The 17,389-nt window shown below is 55.9% G+C and overlaps 1 protein-coding gene across 3 annotated transcripts; it reads left to right on the top strand.

The window, feature by feature from the left end:
• Positions 1-1,713: 1,713 nt before the first annotated feature.
• On the top strand, positions 1,714-17,176 carry LOC138817578 (excitatory amino acid transporter 4). Of its 3 annotated transcripts, XM_070008036.1 has the most exons (11): positions 1,717-1,865; positions 4,669-4,748; positions 5,691-5,927; positions 6,769-6,906; positions 8,827-9,031; positions 10,049-10,091; positions 11,668-12,011; positions 13,119-13,352; positions 14,149-14,343; positions 15,534-15,668; positions 16,961-17,176. In XM_070008036.1, exons 3-11 carry the CDS (start codon positions 5,723-5,725, stop codon positions 17,154-17,156), a joined length of 1,695 nt encoding a protein of 564 aa, XP_069864137.1. In that variant the 5' UTR covers positions 1,717-1,865; positions 4,669-4,748; positions 5,691-5,722; the 3' UTR covers positions 17,157-17,176. The 3 variants fall into 3 exon arrangements, with proteins under 3 accessions (XP_069864140.1, XP_069864137.1, XP_069864138.1); XM_070008039.1 differs by lacking the exons at positions 15,534-15,668; positions 16,961-17,176 and adding an exon at positions 15,250-15,355 and having other exon boundaries at positions 1,714-1,865; XM_070008037.1 differs by lacking the exon at positions 4,669-4,748.
• The last annotated feature ends 213 nt before the right edge of the window (positions 17,177-17,389 follow it).

Genomic DNA, 17,389 nt, shown 5'->3' with positions numbered 1-17,389 from the left:
GTTCAGGGCTCAGGCCTCTCTCCGAATTCTGTCTTTGCACTCCCTGCCTGGCTTCTCTGCCCGTCCCCTCCCCGGCCCTGGTAGTCAGCTTAGATCGCCTCTATCCGTGAGAACGGCTGTGCTACATTCTACATAGGAACCAGAACATGGACCAGTTGACTTTCTGTGTCTGGCTTATTTCCTAGAGACCGCCTCCCTTTTCTGTGCCGATCCTGGGGCTTGAACTCGGGGCCTGGGCACTGTCCCTGAGTCTCTTGGTGCTCAAGGTTTAGCCTACCATTGAGCCACAGCTCCATTTCTGGCTTTTTTGGTGGCTCACTGGAGATAAGAATCTGACAGCCTTTCCTGCTCAGGCTGGCTTTGAACCACGATCCTCAGATCTCAGCCTCCTGAGCAGCTGGGATGACAGGCGTGAGCACCAGGCTCGTGCTCATGTTTGATCTCCTAAGGCCTCTCCCTGACCGCTGGTCTGACATCTCTCCCCGCCACGCTGGCCTCCTCTACGCAGCCCTGCTGCTCTGGGAGGCCAGCTCCCTTAGGCCTCTGGGAACAGCAGGGAAGCGGCTGGATCCTAATGAGACCCTCCTCTCCCTTAATGACTCTGGGGGTGTCGGGGATGCCGCCGGCTAACTCTGCCCTAATTAATTGACAGGGAGGCTACCCACAGAGGAATTAGCCTGGTTCTTCCGTGTCAGGCTCTTCTGGGCTTGGCTCAGGCCCCACCTTGCAGCCTGCTGGTCACCTGGGACAGGTGGGGGTGGGGAGTGCCCCGTGTGAGCCGGAGCTGGGGGCCAGGGGGGGCCTGGGCTGGGTGGACACCACACAGACCTGGCTCAGATCCTGGCTCTGTCACCTGTTAAGGCGTGGCTCACCAGTTAACCTCTTTGGTCCTCTCTTCTGTGTAGAAGGGTAAGCCGATGGATTTCGAGGGTGGAGAGGAAGCTTGAGGGATGTACAAGGCCACGGCAGAGGTCAAGTGTGAAGCATTCTGCGGGTGGGAAACACGGGGAGCAGGCTGGTGGCCAGGGTCTGGATTCCCTGTCGGGTGGTTAGAATGGGAAGATTCTTGGAGATGGTGTGAATTTAACCTTAATATATATATATATGTATGTATATGTGTGTGTGTGTGTGTGTGTGTATATATATATAAAATAAAGACAAGAAAAAAAAGTCAGAGCTGGGCTCAAGCCTGTCATCCCAGCGACTCAGGAGGCTGAGATCTGCGGACGGCGGTTCGAAGCCAGCCGGGCAGGAAAGTCCGTGAGGCGCTGATCTCCAATGAACCACCAGGAAACCGGCCAAAAGTGGGGCTGTGGCTCCAGGGGTGGAGCGCCAGCCTTAGAGGGGAGCCGAGGGCAGCGCCCAGGCGCGGGGGTCAGGCCCCAGGATCGGCACACGCACGCACACACACGCACACTCACGCACACACACGCACACGCGCGCACACACAGGATGAGCCCAAGCACTCCGCATTTCGGATAAGGAATAGTTCTCGGCTGGGAGGCGCGGAGGGAGCGCGGGCTGCGGACCCCAGGTCCCCGCGGGGGTCCCGGGGGCGGGGCGGGCGCGGGGCGGGGCGGAGGCGGGGAGGCTGCGCACCGGAGGCCCGCGCCCTCCCTCCCCGCCGCCGCCGCCGCCCGCACGCGCGCGCGGGGGGCCCTGGGCTGCGGGTCGGGGGAGGCGGGGTGGGGGGGCGTCCCGCAGGGGACCCCGCCCCCTCCCCCGGCGCCCCGCGCCCACGTGAGCTCACGGCCGGCCCCGATCCCGCCGGCCGCACAGCGCGCGCGTCGCGGCTCCGCGCCAGCCAGCGCCCCACGGTCCCGGCGGCTCCGCGCGGGCCGGCCGGCCGCTCCGCTCCACGGCTGGTGAGTGCGGGACCCTCCCCGGGCCGGGCCTGCGCCCCGGGGTGCGCGCGCCTCCCCTCCCCGCCGCCGGGCCGCGCGTGCCAGCGGGCGTGAAGCTGGGAGCGGCTGCCTGCCCGAGGGCCGTGGTGAAGTTCTGTGCCCGAGTGTGTGTGTGTGTGTGCGCGCGCGTGCAGGAGCCGCCTGTCAGGCTTAATTTGCACGGGGGCCGTGCGAGTGTGCGGTGTGCGCACGCGAACGCGCTGCGTGTGGTGCTCCCTGTGCACCGGGTGTGCGCACGGGCGTGCGCACGGGCGTGTGCAAGCTGTGCCCGTGCAAGGCCGGCGCCTGTACTTTGGGGAGGGGTGCGCGTGCGGCACGCCCGTGTCCGCCGGTGTCCGAGTGCGCTGTCCGGCCCGCGGCGGTGTCCGCACGTGGGGTGCGGGCCCGGGGGTGGGGCGGGCGGGACGGAGGGCGGACAGGACGCGGGCCCGGCCCTGCCCCGCACCCGGAGCCGCCGCCGCCGCGGCTTCCCCCCTTGGCTGGACCTGTCATCCGGGCTACTCTGGAGGCTGAGACCCGAGGATCACGGTTCGAAGCCAGCTCTGGGCAGCCAAGTCCTGTCAGGTCTCTCATCTCGAGTGACCCCCCCCCCCCAAAGCCGGAGTGGAGGTGTGGATCAGTGGTGGAGCGCCAGAGCTCAGGGTAAGAAGAGACTCCTCCAGAAGCCCGAGAGAGGCCGGGGACACAGGTGGCTGCCCACCCAGGAAGAACCACGTCAGACCAGTATTAACAGTTTTATTAAGATCACTGCATGTTTTCACGGATGCGGGTGCTGCGGGTCAGAGGGCGTAGACAGGAAGAGGGTGGAGGGGGGAGGCCACACGGGAGAGCCAGTCCAGGGCGGGGCGTTGGGCCGAGTCCTGCGCTCTGCAGGCAGTGGGATGCCTGGAGCGCAAAAGTACCGTGTACTCTGGCGAGCACTGCGCACTGTATTCATGTTTCCAACGATCACTACCTCATAAATAGGCACAATTACTGCCAATTAAAAATAAGAAAATTAGTACATGCACATATACGTATATATGCATGTATTAAATATATAGTATTTGTGCTGGAGCTTGAACTCAGAGCTTGGATGCTGTCTTTGAGCTTTCTTGCTCAAAGCTAGTGCTTTTACCACTTGAGCCACATCTCAACTTCTGGCATTTTGGTGGTTAGTTAGATGTAAGAATCTCCCCGACTTTCCTGCCCAAAGCTGGTTTCAAACCCATCTGTCTCCTGAGTAGTCAAGATTACAGATGTGAGCCACCAGAGCCAGACTTCTAATATTAGTTTCAATTAACAGACTATAATTATCTATTTACAGTAATGCAGACAGGACTGAAACAAGTTGACGTCAGGGGTTTGAACTCAGGGCCTTATGCTTGCTAGCCGGATGCTGTGTTACTTGAGCCATTCCCTCAGCCCCCTTTCCTTTTTTTTTTTTTTTTTTTTTTGTCAGTTGTGGGGCTTGAACTCTGGGCCTGGGCACTGTCCCTGAGCTCTTCAGCTCAAGGCTAGCGCTCTACCAACTTGAGCAACAGCGCCACTCCTGGCTTTTTTTGTGTATGTGGTGCTGAGGAATTGGACCACGGCATCATGCATGCAAGGCAAGCGCTCTACCACTGAGCTGCGTTCCCAACCCCCCTTTTCCTGTTATTTACAAGAGTCTTGACTTATTCCCTGAACAGCTTGATCTATAATTCTCCTACTTGTGTTTCTCTTTGCTGGGGATGAGAGGCTCACATCACAGTGTCTAGTTGTTGCATTTCCCTGGTAGCTGGGATAGCAGGCATGCACCACCATGCTCAGGCATTGATGTGAGGTGGAGTCTTTTTTTTGGGTCCAGTCGTGGGCCCCGAACTCTGGGCCTGGGCGCTGTCCCTCAGCTCTTCAGCTCCAGGCTAGCGCTCTACCACTTGAGCCACAGTGCCACTTCCGGCTTTTTTTATTTGCTTATGTGGTGCTGAGGAATCGAATCCAGGGCCTCAGGCATGCAAGGCAAGCGCTCTACCACTGAGCCACCTTCCCAGCCCTGAGGTGGAGTCTTTTATATAAACTTTTTTTTAATTGCCCTGGTTGGCCTAAAACGGAGCCCCATCTCTGCCTCCCAAAGAGCTGGCATTACAAGTTTGAGTCCCTGGGCTCAGGTTTCTGCTTTTCACCAACCACATTTTTTTAAGTTTGTGGTCACCCTGTGCTGTTCTAAGTGTTTGGTGCACTGAACTATCTTAGCCACAGTGAATTGGGGTCTGAAATATGGACATGTGTGCTTTTCTCTAGGCTGAGGGCCAGCAAGTTTTTAATTTTTAGGTTTTTTTTGTGTGTGTGTGCTGGTCCTGGGGCTTGAACTCAGGGCCCAGGCTCTGTCGATGAGCTGCTTTTCGTTCAAGATTTTGCTCTATTACTTGAGCCACAGATCCACTCCGTTTTTTTTTTTCTTTTTTCCCCTGAGTATATTTTTGGTGGTGAGTCTCAGGGAGTTTCCTGGGCTGGCTTTGAACCTCAATTCTCAGATCACAGCCTCCGGAGTAGCTAGGATTCCAGCTTGAGTCTCTGGTGCCCAGTGACCAACAATTTTTTTTTTTACTTAAGACAAACAACAACAACAACAACAACAAGACTTTGGGAAGGGCTGGGGAGATTAGGGAGACAGTGCCAGGAAAGCAATCATACCTCCTAGGTCTGCTCTGCATGAATTCAGGCATTGGAGGTGAGAAGAGGTTTTGGGAGCTGTGATTTCTTGGAACACAGCTGAATGGCCAAAATTCTTTTTTTCCTTAAGACAGGGTCTTGCTATGTAGCCACGGCTGGCTTCGAACTCATGATCCTCCTGTCTCAGCCTCCTGAATGCTAGCATTACAGGTATGTCCCACCATGCCCTGCTTGTATTTATCTTGATATCAAGACAGTAGTAAAATATAATTTTAAGAGATCATGGAAGGGGTCCATGAAGGGGAAAGTTCCTCAGATCCATGGAGAGTCACAATTTTCAACCTCTCCTGTTTGAGGTGTTTAGTTGGCAAATAGATGGGCAAGTTTTTTTTTTTAATGCATTTTATTTAACATCTATGAAAAGTACATCATTTCCAGTAGTGATCTAAGCGTTCCACTTTGGATATATATGTTGATATATATCTACCCATATGTGTGTATAGATGCTTTTTTTTCCCCCCAAGATAGGTAAATGAGAATATGAGTAAAGGCCAGTGCCTTTGGCTCACGCCTATCATCCCAGCTACCCAGGAGGCTGAGATCTGAGCATCACTGAAGGCAGCCTGGGCAGGAAAGTTCATGAGACTTTTCTCTCTCAATTAACCACCCCAAAAGCCAGAAGTGGAGCTGTGGCTCAGGTGGTAGCCAATAAAGCTCAGGGACAGCTCCGAGACCCTCAGTTCAGATCCTCAAACATAAAAAAAAAAAAAAAAGCAAATGGACAAATATAAAGAAGGGAAATACAAAGCACAAAGACCAGAGAACTGTCCCGGCCTCTTCCCTGGGGTGCCCTTCCCGGTCTTGCTGCTGGGGGTGCGCTGGGGATGGGCAGAGCTACATTTATGGGGCACCCACTGTTTACCTCGCCTGCTAACGATGCCCTGGTGAGAAGCATGGCCTTTCCTGCCAGGACCGCAAGCTGTTCACTCTGAGCCCGGCAGCGGGCACGGGGCACTGAGCCCGGCATCCATCAGGATGCTCCTGCGACAGCCTGGCGGGCCTCGGATGCCCGGATGTGGCGTGACCTTTGAACTCCAAGCAGGGTCTCAGGTGTCTTCCCCCCCCCCGCCCCCCTCTTTCTTCCCTCACCAGACCCGGGCTCCTGTGTCCCCCGCAGCGAGACGATGAGCAGCCACGGCAACAGCCTGTTCCTGCGGGAGAGCGGCCCGCGCCTGGGCCGGGCGGGCTGGCTGCGGCGCACGCGCGAGGGCTTGCAGCGGCGAGCACTGCGCCTGCGCCTGCGCCTGCAGACCACCACGCGCGAGCACGTGCGGCGCTTCCTGCGCCGGAACGCCTTCATCCTGCTCACCGTCAGCGCCGTCGTCATTGGTGAGCTGGGACTTCCGGGGGAGGGGCTTCCTGCCGGCGGGATGAAGGAGAAAGAGTTTCTGTTGTTGGGGACGGGACTTCCTCCCCGTAGAGGGCGGAACTTCCTACTGGCTCATCCCTGATTGGCACTCACGAGTCGTGTGCCAAAAAGCCTCTTAAAAATAAAATTTATTCTCTAACAGAAAAATAAGAAGTCTGTAAATGCTTAGCCCAGAAGCGAATATTTACTTAAAGCGATCATTTGTATAAAGGGGTTTCAGTTCAACGTGTCAGCTCAATGCCATCCTGTCCCTCCTCCCGTCTTTCCCAGCCCCACTCCATCCCCTCGGTTCCATGTTCACACAGTACATTGAATATCATATCTGTTTTCTCCCATCCCAGAATCAGATCACTTTTTTTTCTTGTATCCCTCCTGCGGCTTGAACTCAGGGCCTGGGTACCGCCTATGAACTTTGGTACCCAAGGACGGTGCTCTTACCACTTGAACCACAACTTCACTCCTGGCTTTTTTTTGACGGTTAACTGGCAATAAGAATCTCACAGACTTTCCTTCCCTGGGTTGGCTTTGAACTGAGATCCACAGATCTCAACTTGCCTGCGTAGCTAGGATTATAGGTGTGAGCCACAGGCGCCCAACACATTTGTACATCTCTGCAGTGTATGCATTTACCAGTGCGTGCACACACACACACACACACACACACACACACACACACACACACACTTAGAGCACGTTTCTCCAACTGCCCATCCCCACACGCGCCGTTCTGAGGATGGATGGAACCTGCCTGGGCCCAAGTCGCCTGCTCTGTCCTCCATGCACATCTTCTTCTGGCTGTAGGAGTCAGCCTGGCATTCGCCCTGCGTCCATACCAGCTCACTTACCGCCAAATCAAATACTTCTCCTTTCCTGGCGAGCTTCTGATGAGGATGCTGCAGATGCTGGTCCTGCCTCTTATCGTCTCCAGTCTGGTCACAGGTGAGCGACTGTGGGCCAGTGTTGGCCTCCAAGACTTACCTACAGTCCAACTGTGGGTCTCCTCCACACCTCGGCTCCCCTCGCCCTTGGTCTGAGCCTAGGTTCCCTTCCCATTCAAGTCTTGGTGGTCCTGGCACTCACACCCCACTTGCCTCAGTAACTTTCCTGTACTTCTCCTTAGGAGCAGATATGCCAGCCTACAAGGGCTCAGTTTTATCCAGAGGGGAAAGAAAGGCTGGAAAAGGAGAGCCAGTCAAGAAAGCTAGTTGTAATATGGGGTGGGGTGGGGGTGGGGGATGAAGAGGCGGTGAATGAGGCTGAGATTCCAGGATGGGGAGCAGGGGGTGGGCTGGGAGGATGGATGGATCATGCAGGGCTCTAGAAGCATTTTCTCTAGGAGGCTGGATAGCAAGCATTTTCCTCTCTGCTGACCCTCTGATCTCCGCTGCAGCTTCACCCACTGCTGTTTCTTGTAACACAAAAGCAGCCATAGGCAACAGGAGAGCAAATGAACACTCTTGTATTCTAATAAAAGCTGTATTTATAAAAACAAGAAGCGGGCCAGGTTTGGTTCCTTAATCGTAGGTGGCGTGTTTCTGGTTTTGACAACAGAAAGAAAAGATGAAGAGTGGTTCCTTGGGTTGGGTTTCCTAGAAGCCGAGGCTGACAGGATATTTGAGGGAGGGAATCATGAGGGGTCTGGAAGCAGGGTTTGGTGAGGGATGTGTGCTCAGAAGAATTCCAGACCCTCTGCCTCATTGCCTGGGACAGCACTGGGAGATTGTTTACACCTGCATCAAAGGAGTTTGCCTTTTTTGGGAGCTAATCCTGGGGTTTAAACTCAGGGCCCTGGTGCTGCCCCTGAGCTTTACTGCTCAAGGCTAGCGCTCTAACACTTGAGCCACAGTTTCACGTCTGGCCTTTTGCTGCTTAGTTGGGGATAGGCATCTCATGGGCTTTCCTGCCTTTGCCATCTTCCACCTGTGATCCTCAGATCTCAGCCTCCTGAGTAGCTAGGATTTACAGGCATGAGCCATGGGGTGCCTGGGAGGAATTAGCCTTTGAACTCTTATACCAGTCGGTGTTTGGCTGTTGGCTGTTTTGGGGAGCCTTGCTGGTGAAGAAGTGCCTGTTGTGCTCAGGGCAATTATCAGGAGGAGGCGGCAGCCTGAGTTCTTAGCAGCCAGCGTTCACAGCAGCTGAGGGACAAGTACACTGGGCTGGTCCCGGGCATTTGGATACAGTGCCAAAAATATCCACCGAGTGAGTGTCTGGTGAGGGGAGCTGGAGGGAGGGCAGGTCTGAGGTGGGTAGTGACATGAAGACAGATGGAAAGGAGGTTATGGGGCAAGATTGAGATCAAGAGGTTGGTGTGGAGTAGAGGGAAGGTAGTGTGGCGGGCTGGAGGTGTGTTTGGGGTAAAGAATGGGGTGGGGGAGCCAGATGTGGTGGCCCATGCCTGTAATCTGATCTGAGAGGGAGATAGAGATGGAGAGGATTGAGGTTCAAGGCCAGGGGTGCAATCTTCCCCTCTGTCAGTGAAAGAAAGTCAGGCATGGTCATTCACGCCTACCATCCCAGCTTTGCGGTATGGGAATCACAGACCAGCTTGACAAGAACAGAGACTCCACCTGAAGAAAAGAATGAAAGAGAAATAAAAACAAAGAGGGCGAAGCCGGGCGCCGGTGGCCCACACCCGGCAGCCTCGGTACTCAGGAGGCTGAGATCTGAGGGTCACAGGTGGGAAGAAAGTCCGTGAGACTCTGATCTCCCATGATCCACCAGAAAACGGGAAGTGGTGCTGTGGCTTAAGTGGTAGATCGCTCGCCTTGAGCTGAAGAACTGAGGGACAGCGCCCAGGCCCCGAGTTCAAGCCCCAGGACGGACACGTGTGTGGAGACTGCGCTGTCTGTCTTTCAGGTATGGCGTCCTTGGACAACAAGGCCACAGGGCGGATGGGGATGCGGGCAGCTGTGTACTACATGGTGACGACGGTCATCGCGGTCTTCATCGGCATCCTCATGGTCACCATCATCCACCCTGGCAAGGGCTCCAAGGAGGGGCTGCACCGAGAGGGCCGCATTGAGACCGTCCCCACGGCCGACGCCTTCATGGACTTGGTCAGGTGAGGCTCGGCCCGCCTCTGGGGCGGGACTTCCTTCTGGGCCATGCAGCCAAGGACAAAGGGACAGGGGAATACCCAGCCCGGGACCTGAGCCTCCACCTTGTCTTTCCCTGGTGGATGCATATCTTCCGAGAGAGCTTTCCCACCCTTCATCCGGGCAGGGTATGGTGGCGCCATCTTGAGGGCTACTGTTGGCTTGATGTTGGCAGGCTCCCATTGGGTGGGCCCGTGGTTCTCATCGAGGTTTAGGTAGGCAAAATCAGGGCTATTCACAGGTTCCCCCTGACCACCAACTTGGCCGGGAGCTTCAGAATTGGAAGGGCTCTGACAAAGGTGCTCATTAGGCCCTGGGTTTGAGGTTTGTCTTAGTCTGTTTTCCATGGTTGTCACAGAACGCTTAAGTCTGGGTGGGTTGTGGAGACTCGAAGGTTCTTTAGCTCATGGTTCTGGAAGCTGGGGAATTGAACACAGCCACAAATGGATGAATCCATCTCTGGAGAGATGAGGGCTTGGCTGTCAGAGCTGGATTCGTCCATTTGGGGCTGTGTTCCATTCCCCAGCTTCCAAAACCATAAGCTAAAGAACCTTCCAGCTGGAGCCAGTGGCTCACGCCTGTCATCCTAGCTACTCAGGAGGCTGAGATCTGAGGATCATGGTTCAAAGCCAGCCTGGGCAGGAAAGTCCATGAGACTCTGATCTCCAGTGAACCACTAGAAAAACCGGAAGTGGCGCTGTGGCTCCAGTGGTAGAGCGCTAGCAGCCAAGGCCACCTCCATTAGCTGGACAGCTCTGGGTAATGAACAGAAGTTCCCTGACCACCTGTTTCTTCCCATGTAAAAAACCGGGACATGACACACCTGTGTGGCAGGGCTGTTGTAGTGTTCAAATCAGATGAGGTGCAGATGGGTCCTGGCCTACCATGGATGCGCGCCATCATTACCTCAGATGAAGGAGAGTCACGCTTGAGGCTCCCTTCCAAGGTCTAAGCGCTTTTGCTTCCTGTTGTTTTTTCTGCAGAAATATGTTTCCACCCAACCTCGTGGAGGCCTGCTTCAAACAGGTGAGGACGAAGAGCTTGCTTCGTCTGGAAAGAGTTGGAGCCTGGGGGGTGTGGGGGGAGGTAGGTGGAGGCTGCTGGTGAGGGGTGGGAGGAGAAGAGAGTGGGCAAGGGTTGTTGGAAGACACTGAGAGACAAAATGTAGTTTCCACGGGCACCAGGGTCAGGGAGAGACCTGGGTTTTCCCGGCCTGGGATCAGAGGAGGCCTGGACGTGGAGACTCGGGGAGAGAGGCCCTAAAGCGACATCCAGAGTAGCGAAGGATGCAGGCTCTACATTCGTTTTTCTGTGCATCATTTATTACCTATTTGTCCGGCTCATTTCCTTTTCGTTTATTTTCTAGTGGTTAGTTAATTATGATCGTCATTTGTTTTGCTGGCACACATTCGTTGTACAGGGAGTTGCGTGGTGACATTCCCACACATGTGTGTGCCGTGTCCCAGCCTGCCTCACCTCCTCTGTCGCTCTGCCACCCCTCCCCGCCCCCCCCCCCCCCCCCCCCCCGCTCCCTCTTCTTAAAATCAGTCAGGCTCTGGTGCCTCACGCCTATCATCCTAGCTGCTCAGGAGGCTGAGATTTGAGGATTGCCATTCAAAGCCAGCCTGGGTGGAGAAGTCTGTGACACTCTTATCTCCGATTAACCAGCAAAAGGCCAGAAGTAGAGCTGTGGTTTAAGTGGTAGAATGCTAGCCTTGAGTGGGAAAAGCTAAGGGAGAGCATGAAGCCCTGGGTTTAAGCCCCAGTATTGGTATGCACACACACACACACACACACACACACACACACACACACACACACACACACACACACACACACACACACACACACACACACTTTGGATTTGTCTGCCAGGGCTGGCTTTGAACAGTGATCCACAGAGCTCAGCCTCTTGAGTAGCTAGGATTACAGGTGTGAGCCTCCAGTGAGTAGTCTCAGCCTTCTTTCTAGTTATTTTTGAGGTAGGATATTACTTATGACCACTTCTGTCTGGACTGTGAACCTCCTTTTTGTGTTTCTCTCTGTCACTGCGGGTGACAAGTGTCCACACCCAGTCCTTGGTTCAGATGGAGTTTCATGGACATTATTATTATTATTATTATTATTATCTTGTCTGACCTTAAGCTGAAATCCTCTGATCTCCACCTCCCGAGTAGCTAGGGATTACAGGTGTGTGCTGGGTCACCCAGCCGGACACCCGTGTTTTCACTGTGATCTGTCACACAAAAATTCAGGCGTGGGGTTTTTCTGCTTGTGTTATGCCAGTGTTGAAAAAAGTTTCAGACTTTGTGTGGCTTTTTTTTTTTTTTTTCCAATCAGGGAGGCTCAACCTCTGTCTCCTTGAGACACCGAATTCATTTCCTTTGGTTATAGATACTTGGTAATGGGGTTGGGGGCGGCTCTTGTAATTCATTTGCATTCCCCCTCCCCCGCCCCCATGCCTCGATCAAATCATTAATTCACTCTCCCAGTTTTCTGTGTGTGTGCGAGTGAAATGTGTGTGTATGCGTCATTGTGAGAGTCTGGAATTCCCTGTTATGCCCACCATGCTAAATCTGGGTTCCACCGCTCTGCGTTTCAGTTCAAGACTCAGTATAGCACCAGAGTGGTCACCAGGACGGTGGTGAGGACGGAGAACGGGTCGGAGCCAGGAGCCTCGGCGGCGCCCCTGTCCACGGTGGACAACGAGAGCAGCGTGGTGGAGAACGTCACTCGGGCCCTGGGCACCCTGCAGGAGATGCTCAGCTTCGAGGAGACCGTGCCGGTGCCCGGCTCTGCCAATGGCATCAACGCCCTGGGCCTGGTGGTCTTCTCTGTGGCTTTCGGCCTGGTCATCGGGGGCATGAAACACAAGGGCCGCGTCCTCAGGGACTTTTTCGACAGCCTCAACGAGGCCATTATGAGGCTGGTGGGCATCATTATCTGGTGAGTGGTGGCTGGGTCTGGGCGGGCATGCAGGTAACTTGGGGGTGCGTGGGGGAGCCCCGAGGGGCTGGACCAGCCAGGCCGTGTGGGAGATGCTGAAGAGGTGATGGTGGATGTTTAACCAAAGTCATTTATTCATCTACTGGTTAATTTACTTGCCAGTTCATTCCTTCCTGCCTGCAATAGTTTATTCAGTTGCACCATCTCTCATTCATCTGTTTGTTTCATTTATTCTTTGTTTCCTGTTGTTTCTGTTGATTGTGGGGCTTGAACTCTGGGCCTGGGCGCTGACCCTCAGCTCTTCAGCTCAAGGCGAGCGCTCTACCACTTGAGCCACAGCACCACTTCTGGTTTTCTAGTGGTTTATTGGAGATAAGAGTCTCACGGACTTTCCTGCCTGGGCTAGCTTTGAACCATGATCCTCAGATCTCAGCTTCCTGAGTAGCTAGGATTATAGGTGTGAACCACCAGTATCGGGCTCCTACTTAATTTTTCTTGGCAGTACCAGGGTCTGAACTCAGGGCCTCTTACTTGCTAGACAGGCAGCCTACCACTTGAGCCACAGCTCCACTCCAGGCTCTTGGCTGCTTCATTGGAAATAAGAGGCTCATGGACTGTCCTGCCTGAACTGGTTTCAAACCACGATCCTCAGATCCCAGCCTCCCGAGTAGCTGGGATTCCAGGTGTGAGCCACGGGCGCCTGGTGGAATTTTTATTCCTTTTTGTTAACGTGCATGTGAGTTGTTCATTGTGGCGGTGGTGCAGACACACACATCGAAGGAAGGACCGGGGGACCAGATACACCCTATAAGGTCACCCCCTCCCCCTCTGTAGTGACCTACTTCATGGAACTGGGCTCTACTTCCGGTAGTTTCCACACCTTCGAAGTCCCTCAGTGGATGAATCCCTGGGCGTGGGGGTCAGGATCCTCGAGATCCGATCACCCCTCAAAGGCGCTGATGCCCTGGGCGACCGCTGAGCTTTAGGGAACGTTAGATCTGTGTGGTTTGTGGGTGTGCGGGAGGGTTGAGGCGTGTGTGTGTGTGTGTGCGCGTGTGTGCGTGTGTAACAGGGTGACCAGCCTAGACAGGTGCCCGGCTCGCCCAGGTACGCGCCCGTGGGCATCCTGTTCCTGATCGCGGGGAAGATTCTGGAGATGGAAGACATGGCGGTCCTGGGCGGTCAGCTGGGCATGTACACGCTGACGGTCATCGTGGGCCTGTTCCTGCACGCCGGCGGCGTCCTGCCCCTCATCTACTTCCTGGTCACCCACCGGAACCCCTTTCCCTTCATCGGGGGCATGCTGCAGGCGCTCCTCACCGCCATGGGCACCTCCTCCAGGTAGGCCCCGCCCACCCACGTAGGCCCCGCCCCATTGAGGCCCCGCCCACCCACCGAGGCCCCGCCCCCACTGAGGCCACCTCCACTTCCCGCTTTTTGGTGGTTCATTGGAGATGGAGAGTCCCGCAGGACTGGGGCTGGCTTTGAACTGCCCGTCCTCAGAGCTCAGCCTCCTGGGTAGCTGGGATGACAGGCGGGAGCCACCGGCGTCTGGCCAACACACTGCTGTTTGCCCTAAGGCGTGGGGAGGGGGGGAAAGGGGGGCGGGGTTGGAAGCGCAGGACCGGATTAATTAGTGGCTGGTACTGTTGGCCTTAAACTCCTGAGTTTAACCGGGTGCTGAGGCCTGCCACTTCCTCTCTTCCTCTGGCCCCGATTCCACTGGCGCTCTCCATGCTGTCATGGGAAGCCCTCCTTTGGTCCTATGCTGCAGTCTCTCCTCCCCTCCCCTCCCCTCTCCTCTCTTCACTTCTCCTCTCCTCCCCTCTCCTCCCCTCTCCTCCCCTCCCCTCTCCTCCCCTCCCCTCTCCTCTCCTTTCCTCCCCTCCCTCTCCCCTGCACCTCCCCTCTCTTCCCCTCCCCTCCCCTCCCCTCTCTTCCCCTCCCCTCCCTTCACCTCTCCCCTCCCCTCTCCTCCCCTCCCTTCTCCTCTCCTCTCTTCTCCTCTCCTCTCCTCCCCTCCCTCTCCCCCTGCACCTCCCCCCTCCCTCCTCTCCTCGCCTCTCCTCTCCTCTCCTCCCCTCTCCTCTCCTCTCTCTCTCCCCTTCCCTCTCTCTTCTCCCCCTCCCCCCTGCAGCTCTGCCACTCTGCCCATCACCTTCCGCTGCTTGGAAGAAGGCCTGGGCGTGGACCGTCGCATCACCAGGTTTGTGCTGCCCGTGGGTGCCACGGTCAACATGGACGGCACCGCTCTCTACGAGGCCCTGGCCGCCATCTTCATCGCCCAAGTCAACAACTACGAGCTCAACTTGGGCCAGATCACCACGATCAGGTGAGACCTGCCTGCGGGGAGTGGGTGGCGCTGGGCTGGGGGTGGGGGGGGGTGGGAGCCACAGCGGGGAGGGGTGTGTGTCACTTTGAATTGATTAATTTGAGGGTTGATTGGTTTAGTCTCAGTACCGAGAACAGTACCCAGTGTGTCTAGGCAAGAGCTGTCAGCAAGTTGCTTAGTATGTTTTTTCAAAACGAACAGATTTTTCTTTTTTAACTGAGCGAGAAATGCACTCCATACCTGACTTAATCCGCCTCAGTGTGGCTAGCTGTGTGGGTACTTCAAGAAACCTGGTGCCCGCGGCTCACGCCTGCCATCCTGACGACTCAGGAGGCTGAGATCTGAGGATGGAGGTTCAAAGCCAGCCCGGGCAGGAAGTAAATTACTCAAAAAAGCCAGAAGTGGTGCTGTGGCTCAGATGGTAGAGCCCTAGCCTTGAGCACAAAGAGGCTCAGGGACAGCGCCCAGGTCCCGAGTTCAAGCCCCAGGACTGGCAAAAAAACAAAAAAAAGGAAACCATCAAAACTTCTCCTTCTCCCCTCCTCTCACCCACATTGAGGGGTAACTGATGCAAACTGTGTATAGATTTAAGGTATGTAATGTGGTCTCATATATATGCCCATCAAAAATGATTTCTGTATCAAGCTGATGAATTTATGCAACACTATATAATTACCTTTCTCTTCCCTTTCCTCCTTCCCTTCCCTTCTCCCTCATTCTGCCCTCCTTCCCTCCCTCCCTCTCTCCCTCCCTCCCTCCCTCTCTCCCTCCCTCCCTCCTTCCTTCCTTCCTTCCTTCCTTCCTTCCTTCCTTCCTTCCTTCCTTCCTTCCTTCCTTCCTTTTTGTTGGTGTTCTGAGAACACCTACATTCTCCTCTCCCTGCAACACCGCCATTATTAACTCTAGCTGCCATACAATTCATTAGATCCCTAGGACTTACTAATTTTGTGACTAAAATCTGGTACCCTTTGACCCAGGTCTTCTCCTCCCCCTCCCCCCCAACCCTGAAAAAAAAAAACTACCCCACTACTCTACTCTGCTTCCCTGAGTTTGACATCTTCTGTCTTCTGGGGAGCTCCCTCGCTGTCAGGCAGCTCCTGCAGTATTTCTTCTCTTTGGGTGCCGGGTTGGGGATCTGAGCTGACTCCATCCACCCCTCCCCTCCCCTCCCCTCCCCTCTCCTCTCCCAGCATCACGGCCACGGCGGCCAGCGTGGGCGCGGCCGGCATCCCCCAGGCGGGCCTGGTCACCATGGTGATCGTGCTCACCTCCGTGGGCCTGCCCACCGAGGACATCACACTCATCATCGCTGTGGACTGGTTTCTGTGAGTGCCCTCCGCCTACCCTCTCCTCCAACCCCACCCCTGCTTTTGTCTGTAGGATCCAGCAAGGACAGATCCCTAGTGTCTCAGACCAAAGGGTCTTTGGAGAGTTCTGGAAGCCGTGGCCTGTGGGCCCCAGGATGTAGGGCGGGACGGGACACAGAGGGAGAGCTTTATTCGTCAGCTAGAGCAGCTCCTCTTGGAAGTGCTCTACGTGGAAATCAAAAAAGGGGATACGAGCTGGAGGTTCCCGCCAGTCATCCTAGCTACTCAGGAGGCTGAGATCTGAGGATCACGGTTCAAATCCAGCCCAGGCAGGAAAGTCTGTGAGATTCTTATCTCCAATGAACCAACAGAAAACTGCAAGTGGCGCTGTGGCTCAGATGGTAGAGCCCTAGCTTAGAGCTGAAGAGCTGGCCCAGACCCAGAGTTCAAGCCCCACAACCAACAAAAAACAAAAAGGGGCGGGGGGCGGGGGGGGGGAGATACTCAGAACAGATCTGGCTTGCAATTTTTTTCTGGTTGGTCTTGGGTCTTGAACTCAGGGCCTGGGCGCTGTCCCTGAGCTTCTTTTGCTCAAGGTGAGTGCTCTACCACTTGAGCCACAGCTCCACTTGTGGCTTCTTTTTCCCCCAAGGAGATAAGAGTCTCACAGACTTTCCTGTGTGGGCTTGGCCTTGACCTGCGGTCCTCAGATCTCAGCCTCCTGCGTCACAGAGTAGCTGGGAGCTACTCTACTGTGGTGGGCTAGGGTCTGGATGGACCGTCCCCGCTCTGCCCTGGCCATTGCCTCTACTCCCCATGGCCTGTCTTGTGAGATTCACATCCTTAGAAACAACCCCATTGCTAAGAACAGCTGTGATCATCTCACAGCCGGGACACTGAGCCGGGCGCCGGTGGCTCCCGCCTGTCATCCCAGCTTCTCAGGAGGCTGAGATCTGAGGATGGTGGTTCAAGGCCAGCCTGGACAGGAAAGTCCATGAGACTCTGATCTCCAATGAGCCACCAGAAAGCCGGAGGTGGCGCTGTGGCTCAAGTGGTAGAGCGCTCGCCTTGAGCACAGAGCTCAGGGACAGCGTCCAGGCCGTGAGTTCAAGCCCCATGGCCAACAAAAATGAACAGAAGGTCCACTGAGGGTACAGAAGGAGAAGGACTTGCGTGGGGGTGGGGTGGGGGGTGTGAATGCCCCGCTCCCCACAGTCCTCCCCACAGTCCTCCCCACGGTCCTCCCCGCGGTCCCCTCCCCCCCCCACGCTCCCCCGTGGACGATGGCTTCTGTCTCTGTCTCCCACCAGCGACCGGCTCCGCACTATGACCAACGTGCTAGGGGACTCGATCGGCGCGGCCGTCATCGAGCACCTGTCCCAGCAGGAGCTGGATCTGCAGGAGGCCGAGCTCACCCTCCCCAGCCTGGGCAAGCCCTACAAGTCACTCATGGCACAGGAAAAAGGGGCATCCAGGGGCCGGGGGGGTCACGAGAGCGCCATGTGAGGGGCCTGCGGGGGGCCGCCGGGCGGGCGGGTGGGGAGGGGACGGGAGGGAGCCCTGGGGGCTTTCGGAGCCCAGCGGACCGTGTGTGGAACACGCGCGGTGCTCTGCTTGTCTTGTCTGGGGAGGGGGCAGCTGAGATAAAGGAGCAGGAGCGAAAGCTGTCCCAGGCCTCGAGTCCTCTCTGAGTGCGTGTTGAGTGCTGTGTGGTGGGGCTGGACAAGGAAGACGGGGGA

The sequence above is a fragment of the Dipodomys merriami genome, unplaced genomic scaffold (genome assembly GCF_024711535.1).
Source record: "Dipodomys merriami isolate MVZ:Mamm:240054 unplaced genomic scaffold, mDipMer1.0.p SCAF_70, whole genome shotgun sequence".
Taxonomy (NCBI): Eukaryota; Metazoa; Chordata; class Mammalia; order Rodentia; family Heteromyidae; genus Dipodomys; species Dipodomys merriami.
Note: the sequence above shows the minus strand (reverse complement) of the source record. Positions and strands in the feature narration are given on the sequence as shown.